This window comes from Kryptolebias marmoratus, linkage group LG5 (assembly GCF_001649575.2).
Source record: "Kryptolebias marmoratus isolate JLee-2015 linkage group LG5, ASM164957v2, whole genome shotgun sequence".
In the NCBI taxonomy this organism is placed as follows: Eukaryota; Metazoa; Chordata; class Actinopteri; order Cyprinodontiformes; family Rivulidae; genus Kryptolebias; species Kryptolebias marmoratus.
Genome location: NC_051434.1, coordinates 7,844,445 through 7,866,243, shown reverse-complemented (window position 1 = coordinate 7,866,243; position 21,799 = coordinate 7,844,445). Strand labels below are relative to the sequence as shown.

The following is a 21,799-nucleotide window of genomic DNA, read 5'->3' as shown; positions in this document are numbered from 1 at the left end:
TGTGATGGTCGTTTTATAAATAAACAACAATGATATGCAGGAACAAATCTGAAGCTATGTTCATCTTCATACTGAATTATTAAAAAGAGCCAACAAGTATTCCAAGGAAAGAAAGCAAGAAAACTTAGGTTTTATTGATTTTAACTGCAAACGCAAAGTAAACAAAACAAAAGGTGTTTCAAGCAACATCGTTAAATGCATCAGATTATGAGTTTGGAATGTAAATATTAACATTAGACTGCAAGTAGTTTTCACACGAGGTGAAAGGTTTGAAAGAATTTAATTTCTGTAACTTGTCCCAGAACGTCACCTTTCACGTGTCTAAATGTCGCCTCAGACACTCAGCAGGTTGGCATTATAACATTTAAATACTCATTTGCTCAACAAATTAATAGTTGAGACGTGTGAAGTATCATCTGAAACTGTTTACATTTGGAGATATTTGAAAACTGCTACTTGAATTGCATAAAAAAACAACCTGCTACCGGAGAGTTATCTGTCGTTTTAGTAAAAACTGACTGAGTTGCTATCAGAACAGCCACATAAACACGTGAAAACGCAGAATGAGAGCTGGAACATCCTCGTTTCTGACAGAAAAAAAGAAGCTGAAGATGAATAAAATGGTAGACTATTATTCTTATTATTCTAATAAAAGATCTTTGTACTCAGAATGTTCAAATTCATCAAAATAAAAAAAGCTAAGAGACGTGGAGCTGCAGAGAAAACAAAAAATCAACAAATAAATCACCAAATGTGAGGATCTTCAGAGCCGTGTGGGTAAAAATGCTCCAAATCAAGCTTGACTGAGCAGATGAAGATTAAAGTTTTAGTTTATTTTTGGATTTTCAGTTCATTTTCTGGTCTATATTGTAGCCAAACAACTCGATTAAATTCATGTTCGATTCTCTGGTACTTCAGTTTTCATCTGAAAGATTATCAAAAGGAAAAACCAAATAGTTTTTGCACCTTTTATAACGAAGTTGCTGATTTAAAGAATAAATACTACATGTCACAGCTTTCCAACAACTTTAGCAACATATTCCTACGTCTGATTCCCAGGGAACCAAACAGTTTAGTCATTTTTTACCACAAATAAAAAGACCTCTTAGTATGGAAAAATATGCATCCAAAAGGAAAGACGAACATTTATAACAGGCACATTTATATTTCTATTACTGGTTGACCGCTGGTACCTTTTAAAAAACACCGGTAGATTTTAATTAGTGATTATATTTACCTTGAGAGGAGTGGCAGCAATGAACTGGATTTTAGATATATAAGAATAACACCGTTTCAAACAAAAGGACAGCTGAACTCAATACATTACAGAGTGGAGGGCAGGAAGAACAACCTGGTTTGATTATGTACATTTTGCTCCTAAACACACAGTTTCTTTCGTGTATCTGAAAGCCGCTACAGTCCGCAGTGACGACTGCTAGAAGCCATATTTGGCCTGGGTCTGCCGGCGCGTTAGCCTGTTCTCCGCCCAACTGTTCTTCAGCTCCAACTCGCGCTCCTTCGCCTGAGAAATAAAAAAAAATAAGATCATCCAAATCTGAACGTCTGTTTTCTAACACTATACTCGTCAGAGAAACCCTGTAAGCGGTACGGTACGGAGAATTTATTCTGGGAATCAAGGCTAGAAATAGGTGAAATAAAAGCCAGTGTCAAGTATCGACCACTTTAAGACTCTCTGTGCACAAACAGCAGCACGTCCTTCACCGAGTGATTAAAGTAACATCATTCAAAGTGACCTGAGCTTTGAGTTTGGTCACTCACCTGGTGAATAAGATATGTTATCTGATGCTTACGCCTCTGTTGTCCAGTGGGCTGTTCTCCTTTTCTCTGCAGAAAAACAGAAAAAACTTCAAGGTCACGTTAAAATTAGTCGTTCCTGTTTATAATGATTGCTTCTGCCTCTGTCGAAACAGTAACACATGATTTGTTTCGATGTGCCGAGACTTTCCCGTCACTCCAGTCACGTGCTTTTTGATTACACCAAAAAATTCTTTAAAACTCCTGCGAGGAAGACAAACGTTTGCTTTTTTACCTCCGACAGGAAGGTTATGTGGCTGATATGATCTGTTTGTTGTTTTTTTAACAGGACTATCCAAAAAGCTGAAGAGAATTATAAGATATAAAGTTTTAGAATGCTTTTGTTTCAAAGACTGCAAAATATTCCAAAAACCCGTTCATATTTCGTAACAGAAGAGCTTTAGGTTTCCCCAGCTTGAACCGAGTTAACCCGTTGAATAATAAGAAACTTGGATTTTGCCTTTCCTAAGTCTAACAACTTCCCGAAACCCAAGGAGCATTAACTTTAGAGCTCATGCAAAACAAGCAGCCATCCCAGCGGCAGGGAAGCTCAGCGCGGTCACCTTGCTGTAGGACTGGCGGGTCTGCTTCTCCTCCGATATGTTCTTCGTCATCCACTGCTGATTCCCACTCAGCTGGTCGTCTCCTTTGATCTCCAGGAACTTCACCTCCTCCTTGCCTCGGTTTCTTTTCCCCTGCAGTCGCATGAACTGCAGAGATGGCAGAAATGATGATAAGATAGAAGAGCTCGGGAGCAAAATCTGCATACTAATTTACTTATGATCATATATGAGGCAAAGAGGCAGCAGATTTCTTACCCCTTCATCGTCAAACATGGCCGACTGTTCAGGCTCCTCATCCTCTGCCAATCCAGGGTTAGGATCTTGGTAGTAGGGCTCATTATAGTATCCCTGTCCAAGAAAAAGAATTAATGTTTCACCTGTATTCATCAATGAGTTAAGAGTTAATGTTAGTACATTTAGTAAAAATTTATTTAAATTTTTACTTATCAACCGTAACTTACCTTTATACATAAAGCAGACTAAATAATGTCTGATTACACATTCTAATATAAATACTTAAATAAATTTAAACAGTCAGTGTAGCCTCCATTCAAACCTACTGGGTGTTATGCATAAAGTTATGAAATCAGTGATACCTGAGGAAAACCCTCCGGGCCTGCCATCGATTCTTCATACTGATTATATTGTCCTCTCCATATGCCCTCTCCCCCGTGTGTCCCGCCAAAGTCGAGAGGAGCATCTGACTGTCCTAGCTCGCCGGCGGCTGAATAAGGAAGGGTTTCAGTGGGGGCTTCTGGCTCAGGATCCAGACTTGGGACAACTGCAGGGAGAGGCTGGGAGCTCTCCTCAAGGGAGAAGTAGTTCTGTGGGGTTATGTCCTCCTCATTATCCTGCTCATCTGTCGCTATTTGCCTAGCCACCTGCATGGCCGCAGACTTGGCCGCAGCTTTGATAGCAGAGGGAGACGCACTGGAACCAATCAGACCCTGAGCAGGAGCTCCAGGAGGTTTGGGTGCTTTGGCTTCCTGCCGTTTGGTGAGTGTATGAGGAATCAAAGGTCTGTCTGTCTCCTTCACGGTCAGGTTTTTGGGTTTTGGGAGAATGGAGGACAAGCCTGAACCTGCACCCTGGTGAAAGCAGACACATAACAGTGTTGTTACTATGTACAGCTGACGCAATAAGTTATTCAGAGTCACTGGTTTTTTGTTTTGTTGCTTATTTGTGATGTAGGAAACAGAATAAACATTCATGACGTACACAACAGAACATTATAAAAGCTACTCAAACAGATACATGTTTTTCTTTTTCTTTATGGAATCCATAATTTACTTTATGAGCTTGAAACATGACGGTTTTTGAAAGAAAGGAGATGATATAAAACTGCAACTCGTCAAGAGAATGCAGATTAAATCACAATCAAAAAGACAAAGTTTAACCTGAGCTTGTAGTTTCTTCGCTGGTTCATCGTCATCAGAGTCTGACTGTAAATGAGAAATGTATAGACAGGAATTACAACCCTGTGTCACAACATAATAATACAAAAGTATGATCAAAGATCTGAGCTGACTCACATCCCGTCTCTGGACCTGTGGAACAGTGATCTTGACGGGCTCGGTTCGTTTCTTCGGTTTCGGCAGACCGGATAGGAAGGAGCCTCCTGTAGATGGTTGGGGATCCAAATCATCCCTCACTCTGCTGTCCCTTGCTGCATGCTTTGGTCCTTCCTTCCTTCCTGCAGATCCTGATGCTTTAGGAGCAGGAAGGACAGAAAACAGCCCTCCTCCGCTTGGTTTACTCTCCGCTGCAGCAGAGGTGGAGGTCTCCTCTGAGTCACTCTCATCACTGCTGCCATAGGCGACTAAGGACATGTTTGCTGATGCTACTCAGGATTAGAGACCTGCAGAAACTGGTGGACATGGATGACCACTTTGGTCCGAAGAAGCAGCACTCACACTGACTTATTCGATGAACTAACTTCAGTCAAAGGTACGACAATCTTTGCTACCTACAACCACAGTGATCAAATGAGTCCGGGCAGAGCTGTAGTTTGGAGAAAAACGCGACCTGAGCTGATTTGAATGAGAACGCGGAGCTAGCTGATGTTAGCAAGGCCACCGTTACAGCTTTACTCACCGCTTCTTCCTTATTTTGGTCTCAAACTGTTATTGCACATAAAAAAATAAAACACCAGGGCACGATACAGCTTGATGCCTTCACGCTTTAACGTGTTGCTTCGCCAAGAAAGCGAGCTCGTTAGTCCCTGAACTCCATCAAAAACACTCGGGGGGACAAGGCTACTTCCTCTGTTTATTAATGGCGACTTTAATCCTTCATCGCCCCCTAGTGGACAGAGTGTGAAATAACAACAAACCGGAACTTTATCGCCCTCTGGTGGACTGAATGTATAAACAACTTGCGTCTAAATTAATATTTAATTAAACAAATTAAAATTTCATAGAATCTAAAATATTTTCTTGATATACTAATTTGTTGATTTAAACTCACGTTATGTTTACTTCTCATGAGGGAAGCTGACAAATGGGAAGGAATGATTATTTAAATCAGTGAACATCAACACAAAAGTGCATATTTGCAGTGTTTTTATTATGAAAATTATCTTACTAAATCACTACTATTGAATATATCTGAGCATAAAAACAGTCGTTTTTTTACTTTGTCCCAAATAATGAAAGAACAGATCTTCATTGAAATATTTAACCTTAGAAATTTGTTTTATCATAGTTGTACTTAACTACAACTACAGATATAGTATCTTAAAAATACTCTAAAAGAGATCCAATCATAAAAACCTCTCTTTATTATTGCACATTGGATTAAAAATGTGCTCAAAGTATGAAAGCAAAAGAATGAGCTTTGTGTCTTTTTAGTCTTTTACATTTAATTTATTCAATAATTTACATTGTCTTTTTTTTCTAGCTACTGGAGCTGGTTTTAAGTGCTTTTTATACATTTTTATTTGTACAGATACACCTAAGAAAAAGAACTGCAAGTTGAAATGCATAATCTTTCTTCAGTTTTTGTGTTTGTAAGATAACATTTACGGAAATCATGTTTAATATTTAAACAGAGACACTGTAAACTTACCAGGAACTAAAACCCAGTTGTACATTAAAACCACAGCATCAGTCTTTAATATGAGTTGTATTTTAAAAGCTTGTCACGTTTTTTTTTTAAATCATCAACTTAAATTAAAAAAAAAAAAACTTGAGCAAAAACTGCTTAATTTTGTATGCAGAATTGTAAGATTTTCTCCCATAATAATTTAACAGTTATATCTTTTCTTGTTCTTTAATTCCCTTTCAGGAAAATATAGCTTTTTTCTGAAATGAGTGCCATTCTTAATCAGCTTGGGTTAATTACTTTAATTGTAATATTCTCGGTCAACAGGGGGCGCTGTTTTCTTCCTTCGGGTAACAACTGGGGGGCGCGTCTGGTTCAGGGAAGCGGGTTTTAATTTCAAATAGTCCGAGACGAGCCAGGAGAGTTAATCTGCCGCGCTTCGTCCTGGAAATTAAATTTAGACCTCAAGCCTTTATTTATTCCGCGTTGGAGAGAAGCTGCTTTGGAAGAAAAAAAATCCACGAAGGAGAAAAAAAAAGCCGAAAAGCGTCACTCTGCGTTTTCGCTCCAATTTTTCGCGCCTGGTTCATCATTATTATTATTGTTGTTGTTGTTATTATTGGACAACTCGACGCTTGTTCTGTTGCGGGAGGTGACCACAAAGGATTCGGTATCGCATTAAAGAATAACCACCACCGTAATTCGATTGCATATATTTGACATAAAAAAGCAATTTCAGTCAGAATCATGCCGAGGTCTAACAGGCAAAAGGAATACAAACCTGGAGATCTGGTGTTTGCTAAAATGAAGGGGTATCCACACTGGCCTGCAAGGGTAAGCACCTACAGTTCCCTGTTCGTTTTATCTGCTCTGTGGTTTTACGTGTGCTGTTAATTTAATCCCGTTTGGTTCCTATTTTAGCTCTTTTCGCTTGTTCTCCTGCGCGGCCTAACACGACGGAAGTTAGCTTCCATGAGTTAGCTTAGCCGCGTCGTTGCCAAGCATAAACAAACAGTGGTGGCAGTTGCACGGAAATTTCTTTCGGGTGATTCATCGCGCAGGGGGGGTGGGAGAGAGAAGAGAGATCGCCTCGTCGAGCTGCTCGGCTCAGAATAGACCCGAGACGGGGTTTTTTTTCAGCATAAGTCCTTGCATTGCCCCCCTTTTTTTTATTCGTGTGCGGCTTTCGCGCACGAGTCCGGGGCCTGTTTAAGCTAGCGTCAACTTTGAGCCGTTGAGAGGCAGCGGCGGACTAACGGTCGAGTCACGAGCCGCGATAACGGCCGAGCGGCTGCGGAACCTGACCGACAACACGAAGCCACCCCCCGGACAAACAACACTTAAAATGTGTTTAATTTATTATTTTTAATTTTACCACATCCTGTGGGCTAATAAAAGCGTTTAGTTTTAATGTAAACACGCATGCCCACACTTGTTGCCACCGCTTATCGTGTCCAAAAAGTGAAGTTACACCACTTTGGTTCAGGCTGAATTGTACTACATTTATTGTGTTAGAAAACTGTGAAAACACACATTAATTTAAACTAGAAGCAATCGGAGAGCGCAAACCGCCAGGATTCATTATAATAGTGTCGTCACGACAGCCCTGATGACATCACCATGTGACGTCACCACTGTATGTTGAGGAACTCTAACCTCCATAGGCCATATGGTCATTAAAGAAGTTGTAGGACCCGGATCGTGATCCCGATCACCACCAAAATTTAATGATTTGTTCTTTGTGACAACCCTAAGGTTCCCTGAAAGTTTCATTCAAATCCGTCCATTACCTTTTGAGTAATCTTGTCCACAGACAAACAAATGCTGCCAAAAACTTATATCTCCTTGGCGGAGGTCAACAAATCCTCAATATTTACACATTTGGCACGGTACAATGCTGTTCAAATAACGTTTAAGGCTTAAAAGGACATGGGTTTACACACTGTGTGTCCAGAAAATGTTGCTAATCAGAGGAAAGTGCATATTTACAAAAGCAAATATCAGAATTTGTGGGTCTCTTTTTGATAAAGAGTATAAAACGTAGATGTCTGCACAGATTCCAAATATTATTCAAGAGAAAGGTTATTAATAACCAAAAGAGTGAAGTAAAAACAATAGGTATATAAAATAAAACATCATTAAATTTTAAAAAAGGTATAAATAGGTGTTTGGTTCGCTCTACTCTAATGATGAAATGTGGAGGCAAAGTCTCCAACCATATCTGAGCTGTTTTAAAGCAAACGAGTAGTTTCAGTGTTTCTGCGTTTGATGCGAAGTTGATTAACTTCTTGTCACCACTTATGAAAAGTTCACGTAAATAAAAGGCAGCGAATGACTCTGCACTTTCACCCTGAAATGGTGTGGGTTTGATATGTGCATTTTTTTTTCAGTCTTATCAGCGCGGCGTCAACAGGCTGCGGGCCCTGCCCCAACCACCAGCACACAGGGTCCTATCTGGGCCTGACAAAAGGCCCGTCTGCCTATCGCACCGCGGCCCCTGTTTGAAAACAGTTGGCTCAGAGACAAACGATGCGCCTAAAACAACCTTCAGCTCCTTGCTCTTAAGAATTAAATACATATTTGCAGTATATGGTATCAGCACGTTAAGAAATGGAAAATATAATTTTTAAAAAAATCTCAATTTAATGTTACTACGGCACTCCTATTAATATATGTCCTACAAATGTTTTCTTTCACCGCTCAATTGTAGGCTGTAACGTAAAAGGTAGCATGGATTCCCACTAGTCTAGTGGCTCAAACTTTCATTTCTGTGTATCTTTTTCAGTTTGTAATTCATCAGTTTGTGTTTTTAAGATGCTGTGCTCTTTGGTTCACAGATTGATGAGTTGCCCGAAGGAGCCGTGAAGTCTTCCTCAAACAAATACCAAGTCTTCTTCTTCGGGACGCACGAGACGTGAGTGCTCAGCGTTTATCCGCTCGTTCCGGTTCAACGTTAGAGAGTCTCAGGAAGTTAGTGGAGGGTTTGCCATCACCGACTGATTTCTTTATTTCTATTTTTTTACGTTTTGTGAGTTCAGATTAGTATAAACTACTGTATGTAGATTAAATAAGGAATCAGCTAATCGTTTTATAGTGAAATACAAAATATGATTGTTAGTGTGGAACTTTTTCTAGTTGTTTAAACTCATTATTTGCTTGGTTTTATACAATTATTGATATAACTCAGCTTTGTTTGACCATTTTAGGGCATTTCTGGGGGCCAAGGACTTGTTCCCGTATGATGAAAGCAAGGAGAAGTTTGGAAAAGCGAACAAGAGGAAAGGCTTCACCGAGGGACTCTGGGAGATTGAGAACAATCCCACCGTCACTCATGAAGGCTACGAGGTAGATGTTTTCATCCCGCTGTGAGTAGATCTGAGTCAGACTGTGATCTAAACCTGTCTCCACGTCTTAAACCGTAGTCGTCTAAGAAGGACAACTCTTCGGAAGGAGCCGGAGACACGGGCAGCTCGGAGAAAGCGAACGCCGAGGGCAGCAGCGACGAGGACGAAGGGACCCTGGTGATCGACGAGAAGAACGAGAGGGGAGGGGCTAAACGAAAAGCAGAGGAGTCCGCAGAGGTGAGCGCCGCACCGCCGGTCAGTGCGAGGAGACGCCTCGATAGTCAGATGCTCGTTAAGCTGTCTCACGCTCGGTCGCACTCTGGATAGGCATCCCCCAAGCGGCCAAAGGATTCGGAGGCAGAAGGTGACGGCAACAAGCCCAACACGGAGGCCAAGCTGAACGATGTGGCCGGAAGCAAGGACACGACGCCTTCCTCACAGAGCGAGTCCAAACCAGTGGCCCAGGAAAAGGTTGCCGAAGGAGCCCAGCTAAAAGCAGAGAAGGTGAAACACAGGAAGAAATATAAACAAACTATTAGAGAACTACAGTTCAGGATAACTTTAGATAAATTAGAGAACGGCCGTTCAGTTCCAGTCAGTTTGTATTTGATTTTTAGGTCATCAGAGTCCAACAAATCAAACTACAGAGGTTTTTACTGACAAAATAAAACTAACTTTATTTGTATTTGCAGGTTCTGACAGTGAGTGCTGAATTAAAGAAAAACTTTCTATGTTCTGGTTAATTATAAGATTACCTTTTAGGAAAAAAAAGTTTTAATATATCCAGTCAAGGCAAACCATTTCCAGTGGTGAGGGTCAACTATTGATTGTTTTATAAATGCAGGAGTTTGTAATACTCCTCATTATTGTTTACGCTGGACTTTTTACCAGCTGAAGTGTTTTTTGCACGTTATAGTTGCTTGAACAACAGTGATGTTTCATCTCTGTTAGCAGCCAGTTTGGTTCATTAGCAAGTAATCTGTTGCTGCTGTGAGTCAGAAATAACAAGGTGAAATGATCTAACTGTGACAGTCTTTTCCCTTTTTTAACAACTACTTGATTGTTGTACAACAGATGACTTATTTCTGTTCACTTACAAAATCTGAGTAGCAAAATAAATCCATTAAACGCAGGCTTGTGCTGCTGCTTTAGTCGCACGCCTTTTATTCCTGCTCTGGACCCAGTTCTTCTGGCCAAATAATCAGTTTTAAAACAGGAAATGCAAAGAACCGGTTCAAGTTTAGATGCTGCAGCCGTTTCAGACAAGAAGGAACGCCAGTCTGTGTAGCCTAATTCCACAGGTAGATGTGAGAAATGTGCTTTAAGAGTTGAACTTGTTCGTGTTTCTTTGTAAAACTCCCGGTGCTAAAATATCTGCTGTAATTCTCTGCTTTCCCTGCAGTCTGCGACAGACAGCGCCTAACATCAGCTCAGAAGAAAACCAAGAACCCTCAATGAATGCTTTTCTCTGGAATTCAAGCATCAACATAATTACCTACAGGATGCCAGATTTCAGCTGTTTAACAAATTTGAGAATTTAAGGAAAAAGTGTTTAGAATTAAAGACAAATTTCCAATTGCCATTTTCTTTCTGGGATATTATATATCCCAGAAACAAACATTTGCTAATCCGACTTCAAACTTTGACGGAGCGCTTTCAGGCTCATGTATAAACGGGATTTGGGTGTTTATATATTTTTTATTTCTAAGTGCAATTACATAATTACAAAGACTGAATGATAGGTGTCAAGGCATTTTTCCAGTTAGAGCGAATAAATAATATATACTACATTTAAAAAAAAGAGAGAGAACATTTAAATCACAAATAAAAAATAGTCCCATTTGAAGGTTTTAAATCGTAGAAATTGTACAAGGAAAATAATAAATTTTTAGTTCATTCAGTCCTTTATTCAGTCATTGGATGTATGATGAGTTGCACTTTCAGCCCCCTTTTCTCTTTCATTGTCTTCTAGTTTGCTTTTTATGCAACACAGGTTTTGTTTTGGTGCGTACGCTTTACTGGAGGTGACCAAATTCTGCAGGATCTCAAATGTGGACGAACGCATAAAATCTCGTTTATAACCTATAAACTGCTGTGTAATGCTCCTTTTGGTGGACGATGAACGTGGTTGAAGGCAGAAAGACATTCCTGAATGTTGTGTCTCGGCTTTGATCCTGTAATGTCACGGTGGAGCAGTGATCGCTGCGAGGGGAAAAGGTGCTCTTTACCTTTTTTCATCTGGGCTTCGCAAAAAACAAAAACAAAAAAAATCTCAAGACTATCAAGTCCACCCACAACTTCTTGTCATAGTTTCATGTTAAGGTCACATTTGTTGAAAAAGGAAAAAATCAAGAAAAATGTTTTCTCTTCCCTTTTAACTGGATTTTGAGTCATTTTACTTTAGAGATTTTGGTTTTTTTTTCTTGTTTTCTTTTTTTTTTTTTACTTTGAAACAAAATTGTGGAAGTCGTCGTTCTTTCATCGTGTCTTTTCACGTGTTTGGTAATGTTAATCAAGTCATGAAACAAAGGGAAAGAAAAGAATAATAGTAATCATTTTAAGTGTTGTGTTAAGATGGCCACCTTTCTTTCAGCACACCACTAATCCTCCAAATGTTCAGGGCACCACTTGATGTCTGGAGTTAATTTCAGGTGTTTTAATTTGGTTTGCAAGTGTAAATTTAGATTTTTTATTTTTTATTTTTTCCTTTTCGCTTTTTCTGTTCCTTTCAGAAGTTGAGATTCATCCTAATCTGCTGCTTAGTTTACCATTGTAGTTGCCAGTTGATTTAATAAATATGTTGATTACCAAAAATGTACCTCCTTTTCTGTCGTTCTTCAGTAAAGAAAACTTCCCGATTAACTGAACAATCTTTCTATTTGGCCAACAGGTTTTTCTGCATTTCTTTTATTATTCAAACTGAGTCACTCCTTCATAAACTGTATTATAGTATTAAGAGTACTTTTGTTTTTTAAACAAACCAAACCTGTTTAATTGTTTCACTTTTTTTCCTTTTTGACACTGATAAAAAGGCATGAAAATAATGAAAGCTAATTGTGTTCCTGTGGGCAGTTATCACATTTTTCCTGTCAGGGAGCTTTGCAGCACAGTTTCACCCCGAAGACTAATGATCGCTAAATGTTTGGTGTTTTATAACAAGTCCTGACAAGTTTGGTATTTCTCATTGGGTTTGGTTGACCATACGCTGTTTTGTGCATATATAAAATGTGTTACATGCACTCTACAATGTCCATGAGGTCTGGGGTGATTTTGTAACAAACAGACTGAATCAGTCCAAAAAAAAACTCTTATCAGAGCAATTGATTTTATTTAAATGCAAATAATTGCTCTCATAAAGAATAGGAGGAAAGTGGCAGATATAAAGCTACATTAAAGTGTTTTCCAATTTTGTTTTGAATTCAGTATATTAGACATCTTTTGCAATTGTACTGACAAAATTAAACTTTTCTCATAAATATATCACAGATAGATATGAGTACAATAGCTTAAGAATTGTATGCTACAAATTTAATGGATTTATAGAAATATTGCACAGAGCATGTTCTGTTCTCTCCGTCCTGAAATCTGTTGTCTAATGGCTGCAGCAGACGAGCAGGACAGCTGCGCATGCGTGAAGCAAGGGCCTAATCCTCCTGTCCAGCAGGGGGCGCAGCCGCTGGGTAGTGTGTGGTCTGCCCTGCTACATGTGACATTGACATCAACAGAGGGTGAGCTGATTTTACATTTTAGTGTCATTTTCATTAATTTATTTACCTTAAATCAACAAACCGACAAAGAAAAAAAATTGCGAGTTGCATTTTAGATGCATTTTTTTTAAAAGAAATTACTGGTGAGCCGCTGTAAGCTAACTCATGTTAGTTGAGCCCGTGTTAGCTAACGTTAGCATCGCTTGTGTTGTGACATTATTACCAAGATGCTAACAGGATAACTTCAGTTTTGATGTGCTTATTTCAGCACAATGAGGCTGACCGCTCTGCTGTCGATGGCAGCCAAGGTTGTTGTGCCCAAACATTACCGCTACGGCACCAGCAGACCGTGGACGGTGGCCGCTAAGACGAAAAATCCTCCGGGGAAGAGGAGGAGAAAGGTGTTCGTGGAGCCGCTGGAGCCGGAGGACTGGACCCTGCTCAAGGGGGACAGGGTGAGACACTGGGAAACTTCACAACAAGCACATTCAAACTGTTGAACATTTCAACATCTTTATTAAAAGTGTTCACACCTCTCCTTCAGCCGGTCTAAACCTTTAAAAAGGTCTTCTGATTTGTGGCTACATCTCGTCTTAAATTTGAAATTCAGCAAACACCAGTTTAATGTTTTAAACTTTTTGTTTGTTTGCCTTTAGACATATGAATCACACATACACAGAGCAGGATGCTTGAAGAGCATAGCCTAATTCGGAAATTAAGTGCAATTTTGCTTTGTAATGCATTTAAATGATCAACTTTTCACCTGATTTTTTTAGATTTCTACAACCCACAGAAGCTCAAGAAATATTTTGGACAAATCTGGATTTACAGATGGTGTTTATAAAGTACTGTATGGGAAATTTAGATTTTTATTTGTTATTATTTTCAGGTCGAGATTCTTGCAGGGAAGGACAAAGGAAAGCAGGGAAAAGTGATCCAAGTCTTCAGACGCAGGAACTGGGTTATTGTGGAGGGACTGAACGCGGTAAGAAAAAGATCAAGATTAATATTTTGCACGTAGAACATTTATTCCTACATCTTTCATTAGGTTTTGCATTTATTATAAACTAATTAAACAGAAAGATTAGAAACCATGTCAGCTGTAGAAGTGTAATGTTTGACTGTATTATTTTGTATATTTGATTTATATTAGAACATCAAGATGCCAGCCTTATTTGGGGTATATGGAAAAGTAATGACTCTGATGAAGAACACAAACAAAAATGCTTTGGTCAAATGATGAAGTTTTTTTCTTTATGCTTCAATTGTTGCTAGGCTTTTGACTTCCTTAGTTTTTTGTTTGCTCCTTGAAGTAGATTAAATTGTGCCAAAAAGTCTTAGACTGCTTTAAGGTTTTATAAGGAGGCAAAGGTGATAGATAAAAGAACAAAATCAGTGCTGTAGATAATTTGTGACGCATTTGTGGGTGAGAGAAGATAAATATTCATAGGGCCAACTTTAAAAAAAGAAAAGAAATGTTTCTCTTTAAAAAAACAATAATGTTATTGTTGAAAAACTAATGTTAGCAGTAAAGATGTAGCAGAAAAACACTTTTCGCTATGATCCTTTAACTCCACTAGATGGCACTAGCTGGATGTCTTATTTTAGACGACTGCAAATGATTTTTTTCCCCCCCCATCCTAGCATTACAGGTATGTCGGAAAAACCAGTGATTACCGTGGAACCTACATCGCCAGTGAGGCTCCTTTGCTGATCAGAGATGTTGCCCTCATTGATCCGTCAGACAGGTAAAGAAAACCAAACATCAGAACTGATTTTAAATGGCCACCATACATTTTATATCCACATGAGCACTTTTCATGTAAGCAGTCAGAGTGTACCTTTGACTTACTGTTACTGCATTTGAGTGGTTCGGGTTGGTTGTCTTTCGAATTCGAATCTTTTATATCAAGAACAACTGTGACGATCTGATCTTCATTTATCAGGAAGCCCGCTGAGGTTGAGTGGAAATTCACAGAAGAGGGTGAGAGAGTTCGAGTGTCGGTCAGGACGGGACGGATCATCCCAAAACCTGTTGTGGAGCGACGAGACGGCATCGTGCCGCAGCAGTGGAAAGGTGAGACGTGTTTCTGTCTTCATGTTCAGAAGCAGTTTATTTAATGCTCAAATGACAGTCAGCAAATAAAACCAGCTGCTTATATTTTTGGTGTAGACTTGGATGATTAATAAGGTTTCTGTCAGTTTATTTTACAGTTTTTCTAACCATAGCCTTCAGTAGTTTTACTCTTGTCGACTCAGTTTTGTAATATTTGAAGTTTTTCTCGCGCTAAAAGATAAAGATGTTTACATTTTCGTACAGGTAAAAAGTCTGTAGCTAGGTTTCAGATTATTTCCTGTCAAGATCATTTGTTGAAACTTTGATAATTATGTTTAACGCAGACGGGCCAAAAGACACCAGTCCTGAAGACACTCTTGAAAAAACTTATGTTCCGTCTTTGAAATCCCTGGAAGAGGAGGTGATGGAGAAACTGGGTATTGAGGACAACCGGAGGCACCGGAAATCCTACTGGTACTGATGAGGGACATCAGAGACATTCGAGTCCCCTTCGGTGTGTCCTCCAGACCTCACAGGAACTTCTGTTCTGTTAGGAGTCCGTCTGCAGGTCGGGTCACATAAAAACTGTGTGAGGATGAAAAACAGGAGGGTGAATGGAATTAAATATACTGTCGCAACTTTTAAAGCTTATTTGTGAACATTATGTGGAGGTAAAAAGCTGACCTGCAATCATTCTGTTTTTGTTTATGTTTGTCGTATTATTTTGAATAAATATCAAGCCTGAGTTTTACTGTTTTGGAGTGAAAGAAAAAACAAGTTATTAAATCTCAAAGTGCACAATTAGAGGTGTAAATAAGTATTTGCTTGCAGAGGAAACTTGTAGTTACAAACCTACGCCTGATTGCACAACTTTTTGTTTTGGCTTCATGGAGCATTTGGACCTTTTTTAGCTAACGTCACCAAACGGTCATTTTCAGTTTAAAGTCTGATTAGGAGAGAGTCTGGTTTTTGGTAGTGAAGCAGCTGAAATGTTTAATATTGAAATCAAAAGAAGCTAACAAAAGAAAAATAACAAAACAAGCACAAATCTGTTTTGTCTGCAGATGTGTTTAGAGTTTATAGGATCATCAAATAACTGTTGTGTTCCACATTATGCAGAAACAAGTTTTCACAAAGTAAAATATGGATTTTCAGCTCCCACACAATGATAAAAATGAAAGAAAATGTGAGTATTTCTCTAACAGACTGAGCTGACTTTAAAATATTAATAGCAAAATGATAAATATGGTTTGTATTATAGCCAACTCTAAGAGAACAGTAATAACTGCTGGTTTATACAAGACCTCATACATTCAGTTTGTACCATGAGAAAAAATGACATAATTAGTGGTGTTGGCAGCGTCAGGAGTGGAAATGGCTGCAGCCTGTTTGGATCAGTCACAAGGCAGAAAATGGACATATTATTTGACCAATACCCAGACATGCAGCTCTGCAAAACTTTAAACAAATGAATGAGTCTGTCTTTCCAAAGTGTCTGGGAGACGTCGAGGAGACCAGAACGGTTTGGGAGGAGACTACACAAAGTCCTCGCTCACCTCGTTTGACTTTTTATACACTGGCGCTGCTGCCTGTACCTGTGTTCTGCTGAAGCTTGCAAGTATGAGTTCATTCGTGAGTTTATGAGCAGCGAAGGAAAATGAAAGGAGGTCAAACGAGTTTAGAAACTGAATTATTCTGTTACAGCTCAAGAAGGAAAAATCAACCAAGTTTTGATAAACGATCAGTGATATACCTGGAAATGTATTCCAACCTCAGTTCCAAAAAAGATGAGACTTGAAAAACTTTACATTTTAATAAAAACAGAATGCTATAATTTGCAAATCTTACAAAAACATTTTATTCACAGTAGAATATAATAAATATATCAAATGTTTAAACTAGGAAACATTTAAACATAATTTTGAATTTAATGGCAGAATTTGTTCTCAAAGTTTGAACGGGCAACAAAAGGCTGTAAAAGTAAGTATGAATGAGAAACAGCTGCAGGAGCATTTTAGCAGCTAATTAGGTTAATTGTCAACAGGTCAGGGAGAGGACTGGGTATAAAAAGAGTTTTCGAGAGGCTGAATCTCAGAAGTAAAGATGGGCTGAGGTTCACTAGGCTGCAAAAGTTGCATCTAAAAATAGTAGAACAATTTCAAAATAATGATTCTTAGTGGAAAATTGGAAATACTTTGACTAGCCCACCATCTACAGTTTATAATATCTAAAGATTTTAGGAATTTGGAGAAATCTCTGAGCTCAAAGGACAAAAAGCTGAAAGTCGACTTTGGACACCTGTTACCTGGCGATGGATTAAATCAGGTCTGATTCTGTTCTGGACATCCCTGCATGGACTCAGGAACACTTCCACAGATCATTGTCTGTAAACGCAGTTCTCTGAATCATCCATACATGCTGGTTAAAGCTCTATCATACAAAGAAGAAACCAGAAAATGAAAACCCTCCAGAAATAGTGTCTTCTTTTGGCCAAAATGGAAAATTGTTTTGTGGTCAAACGAATCAATATCTGAAACTCTTTTTAGAGACTACAGACACCACGTCCTCCATACTGAAGAGGAGAGGGACAATCCAGCCTGTTATCAACACACTGTTCAAAAGCTTGCCTCTCTGATGGTATGGGGATGCATTAGTGCCTCTGGCATGGGGAGTTTAAACATCTGGAAAGGCTCCATCAGCGGAGAAAAGTATACACAGGTTTTAGAACATTATGATGCTCCCATCCAGGTGTCTTTTTCAGGGAAGGCCTTGCATATTTTAGCAAAACAATCTTAAACCTCATGGTGCCTGATCCTGATCATCTAGAATCCTACATCAGACCAGAATGGGACTCATTCTCCTCCAAATCCTGCAGCAAATGGTCTCCTCAGTTCCCAAATGTTTACAGACTGTTGTTAGGAGAAGAGGGGATGCTTCAAAGTGAAAAATCTGACCCTGTTCCATCTTTTTTGAGATGTGCTGCTACCAGAAATTACAAAAGTATCTTTTTTTTTTCCTTAAAAAAAGAACAATTTCTTAATTTAAACCTTTAATGTGTTCACTGTGTTCCATTGTTTTATTTATATTTTACACAATCCCCTCACTTGTAATTTATAGGCTATTAATAACAAATGATTGTGAGAGTTGTCCCTGAAAATTAGCGTCTTAGATGACTGAGTTTCTGTTTAGATGTGCAGGTTTTAGTGGCTTGGAGTTTACCAATCATAATTTGGCTTCAGTGGATCAGTAGTTTTATTAAACATAATCAGTAACGATTTATTTTTATAGCTTGAACTTACACATGCATTCATCTTTGGCAAGTGCAGTTTCAGTGTATAATTCTGTATTCATCCAGACTTCTGCATTCATAACGTTTTGACATACGCTCCAAAAAACCCCACTTTCTTCCAAACTTTATGTCATAAACATCCATCTTTATATTGTAAAACTACCCAGTTTTATTGAAGCTGATCCTCAGCTTTAGGTTTATGGGTGATATATGAAGGAGGCAGCCACAAATGTGTGTATTCAGTTACCCAAAGACCTAATAATCTGCAGCTGGTGAAGCAACTAGCCTCGCTGCCACGATGTGTCACAGATCTTACAATTACATCCAAATTTCACAGTGGATCTCTGTACCCTCATTTCTGCAGGAAGCATGGCGACTCGTTGGTTTGGCGGCTGCCGTTTTCCCAGACTTATCCCTCCTGAACCAGCTTCCCTCTGCATCCAGTGGGGAATAAAAAGCAGCCAGTCAGCGGAAACTGGGTTTTGAGGTTTTGCTTTCATGGAAAAAAAAAATCCAAGACTGGTCATCTCTACTGTCATTGTACAGCTTTGAGTCTGCAGCGAGGTGAAGTGGAACCTCAGTGCTGCTTCATTTGTCCTGGCTGTTTTTTCCATTTACACACAGATTTTACAGGAGGCTCAAGGTTTGAATGTTCATCTCCTAATTTATACCTTGGGGCAAGTTGACAGCATTTCTGGTAACCCAGTTAAACAAAACCACAAACATGAATCAAGCAGCATCAAGAATACATAAAGGCTTAGCTGCATTTTAGCTGAGTCATGTTTGCTTCACAACCACATGCATTAATTAAAGGCCTAGTATTCATTGAAGGAATGCATATCGCCCGCCGCCTTTCATGCCAGAGTTGCAGACTAAGATTATTATTTAGGATTATTTTCTGAGAAATGACAGTCTGAGCCGTTTTGGTCCAACCAAGAACAAATTTTAGCTCAATATCAGTAAAATTGACTGAGTTGTAACCATTTCTGTGTTGACTAATGTTGATTAGCTGTGGCGGCCATCTTGAACTGGACTGACTCCAATAATAAATCAGTTGTAGGTGTTCATCCAATGCTTACTTTTTGAAGGTTTAATTAAAATTTGTTCATGAAATGTTTTGGTACCAGACAGACGCAGCAGACAGATGTCTTTCGGTGGCGGGCGATAATGATTCCCACCTGGTTGCGCAGGCTGCGTGCAATAAAGAAGTTATTTAAGAGCCGAGATGAGGTGCCCCTAGTTAAAGAATCATTTTAGAAACATGAGGATTTGTTATATTTGCTAAAGATCTAAAGACGGTTTCAAACTAAAGTGCTGCTCTTGACTCAGGCGATGATCTGAGCTCAGCTGCAGCGTAATGATAGTGTCTGATTACAGGGCGCTGCTGGAAAATGTAACTTCAGCTTGTATGCATGTCTGAGGCGCAGCTTGGATCCATGTTTACTGTGTTTGGTCAGCTCCAAGTGGGTATTTGTATATGGCTTTAACATAATGTAGTTTTTAAGAGAGTAAAAAAATGTCCTTTGCACTTCAGCTTCCTCATCCAGACCTAATTTACTGATCTTACAACCAGACTGACTTATTTAAACTGAATCCTTGTTTAAAAGAAGAAAAAAGCTGAACATGATGGGCAGAGGTTATAGTGTTTACATGGCTTGTGTTCAATTTATACTATCTTAATAAACAAAATTAGAAAAAAATGGCATTTTCTGCAAAAACACTGTGACTGCTAGGAGCTGAATGACTGAAATGTGTTGAAGAAGCTGAAACTGAACTGTCAAAGTTAAAATAAGCAACACAGAAGCTAAAATGAGCAAAACCGTAGCTAAAAGCTCAGTTTAGCAAAACTGAAGCGAAAAGATAAAGCCATTTAAAATGTAGCCAAAAGCTAAAATAAGGAAAATAGCTCAAATCTAAAATTAGCTAAACAAAAGCTTTAAAGCAAAAAATGATTAGAATTCAAAATCCCCAGGAATTTCAAAGAAAAGTTTAAAAAGTATAAAAGTTACAAATACCAAAAGTCACAGCACGTATCTTCTAAATGAGCTGAACCTTTTCATACATGAGTGGTTAAAATTCCTGAAAGTTCAATGCCAAGAAAATGTAGCCTACAGAAAAGAGAAAAAAAAACTATAAACAGGAAAACAATAGTGTGAATGTTGAATCGGCATTGATACAATTACAGGAAACTTTTCAGGATCTCATTTAAATTACACTTTCAAAAGGTTGTCTTGAGAATAATTTTTATATTTTGGAGAGTTCTGAAACATTAAATATAATTGTTTTATTCCACCAACTATGTTACACAAACAAGATGTTTAACAAGTAGCATAAAATAAACAAGTCCCGTTTATAAATTATTGAGAAAAACTGGGATGTTTTTACATCATGGGGTGGATTAAAGGCTTGAGTTTGTTGGAATCGCCATAGCAACCAGTGACTCAGCAGATGATTCGCTGATCGGGGAACATCTTATGAGTTCTTGAGCAGCACCAGCTTTCAAAATGTCTTCAGAAATTACTCTTCAGCTCCTGTTATAAAGACAAATGTCGGCGCACAGTGAGGCTACAGTTCTGCCCGTTTCTGAGTCAATCTGGGTCAACGTGAGACGTGTGATCTCTGTCTGCTCTTTGAGTTTTGACATTTCCTTCCCAGACTGCCCTGCTCGTTACCTGAGTGTGAGATTCCTCAGGTGTCCAGCTGCTGCTGAGTCACAGGGTGTCCAGTACAAGGCGTCATTCACTCCGTCTGAGGAGCGCAACTTTCCTCACACTATTCATCATGCCTGTGTGTGTGTGTGTTTCAGGAACAGACTGGATGACACAGCAGACACCAAAAATATTGAAAACAGGCAGGTCTGAGCTATAAGTTCAGCCTGAAGACTAAACTGACTGAAATGAGTCCTCGTTTTACTAAAAGCCGCACCGGAAATTGAATAATTAACAAACTACAGATTTTATTTGTCGACTTTGACCATTTAAAGAAATTATAGAAAGAGAAATTAGAAAACATCATGGAACATATGCCCACTGTAAAGTGTAAATTAAATCAGTTTAAAAGGATGAATAGAGTAAATTAAAACAAATTTCTGCCACAGCAGCATCTCCGCTCCAGGTCAGGACACAGAATCTGATTATTACCATCCTTGCATGTATTTTTACATTAATAAAACTTAACCCACATGTCAGGAAAATGTGAACACAAGCCTTTCGACACCACCCTGAAAAATATCACTGCCCAGCATCCAAAACTGACAAGAATTTCTTGTGTCTCCTCTCAGCTGTTATTATCCTTCATCTATTTCTGGACCAATTGTTCCAATTGTGTGAAAGCTCTTTTTGTCTGTCTGTTGATGGTTCTGAATTTGACTCAGGATAATGGTGTGATTCTGGACCTCAGCTGAGTGAAGATGCTTTCTAAACGACCATCTATTCTAAAAGGAGGCATTTGAATGTAGTTTTGCACAGTATAGTTACTGTAATTTACATTAAATTGTGCGTCCAGACAGAAAATAGTGAATCGCAGCTTCATTCAGGCAGTAAGGTCATCATGGACAACAAGTCCTGTGAATTTGGAGACATTTGTTCTTTTTTTGCTAAAGTTACCACGGGGGAACCAAATATTTCAGCCGTCTGAAATAATCGGTTCCCCCTCTAAAACATGGGACAGAAATAATCGTTAGATGTACCTCTTCGAAGTCAACCCAATTCAAGATGGCTGCCACAGCTAATACACATTAAAAAGGCCTATTTTAATGACACTGAGTCTAGTCTGAGTAGGACATCTCTGAGTCTAAAACTTGCATGGAAGGCGGCGGGCGATATGCACTCTTTCCAGGAATGCTAAACCTTTAATTGGGGATGTTTAAAAAGAGGCAGCTTTCCTCCTGAGCTGCAGGATCACCTGCAGCAGCATCAGCAGCTGACTCAACTTATCCCGCTTTACTCTGCACTGAAACAGACTGAATCCCTCACTTCTCCAAC

The 21,799-nt window shown here is 39.0% G+C and overlaps 3 protein-coding genes across 4 annotated transcripts; 2 read left to right on the top strand and 1 right to left on the bottom strand.

Annotated features, from left to right (window-relative positions):
* Nucleotides 1–99: 99 nt before the first annotated feature.
* prcc (proline rich mitotic checkpoint control factor) lies at nt 100–4,766 on the bottom strand. Its single transcript, XM_025007710.2, has 8 exons — nt 4,473–4,766; nt 3,911–4,245; nt 3,776–3,820; nt 2,975–3,466; nt 2,634–2,726; nt 2,379–2,525; nt 1,780–1,845; nt 100–1,522 (listed from the first exon to the last, which is right to left on the bottom strand). The coding sequence occupies exons 2-8, from the start codon at nt 4,205–4,207 to the stop codon at nt 1,436–1,438; spliced, it is 1,227 nt and encodes a 408-aa protein (XP_024863478.1). The 5' UTR covers nt 4,208–4,245; nt 4,473–4,766; the 3' UTR covers nt 100–1,435.
* A 1,010-nt stretch (nt 4,767–5,776) lies between these two features.
* Nucleotides 5,777–11,582, top strand: LOC108241993 (heparin binding growth factor). 2 transcript variants are annotated; one of them, XM_017426536.3, is made up of 6 exons: nt 5,777–6,254; nt 8,258–8,334; nt 8,627–8,765; nt 8,855–9,001; nt 9,092–9,268; nt 10,167–11,582. In XM_017426536.3, exons 1-6 carry the CDS (start codon nt 6,168–6,170, stop codon nt 10,185–10,187), a joined length of 648 nt encoding a protein of 215 aa, XP_017282025.1. In that variant the 5' UTR covers nt 5,777–6,167; the 3' UTR covers nt 10,188–11,582. The 2 variants fall into 2 exon arrangements, with proteins under 2 accessions (XP_017282025.1, XP_017282014.1); XM_017426525.3 differs by having other exon boundaries at nt 5,780–6,254; nt 8,843–9,001.
* An 803-nt stretch (nt 11,583–12,385) lies between these two features.
* On the top strand, nt 12,386–15,273 carry mrpl24 (mitochondrial ribosomal protein L24). Its single transcript, XM_017426548.3, has 6 exons — nt 12,386–12,492; nt 12,740–12,926; nt 13,361–13,456; nt 14,116–14,219; nt 14,418–14,548; nt 14,872–15,273. Exons 2-6 carry the CDS (start codon nt 12,744–12,746, stop codon nt 15,006–15,008), a joined length of 651 nt encoding a protein of 216 aa, XP_017282037.1. The 5' UTR covers nt 12,386–12,492; nt 12,740–12,743; the 3' UTR covers nt 15,009–15,273.
* The last annotated feature ends 6,526 nt before the right edge of the window (nt 15,274–21,799 follow it).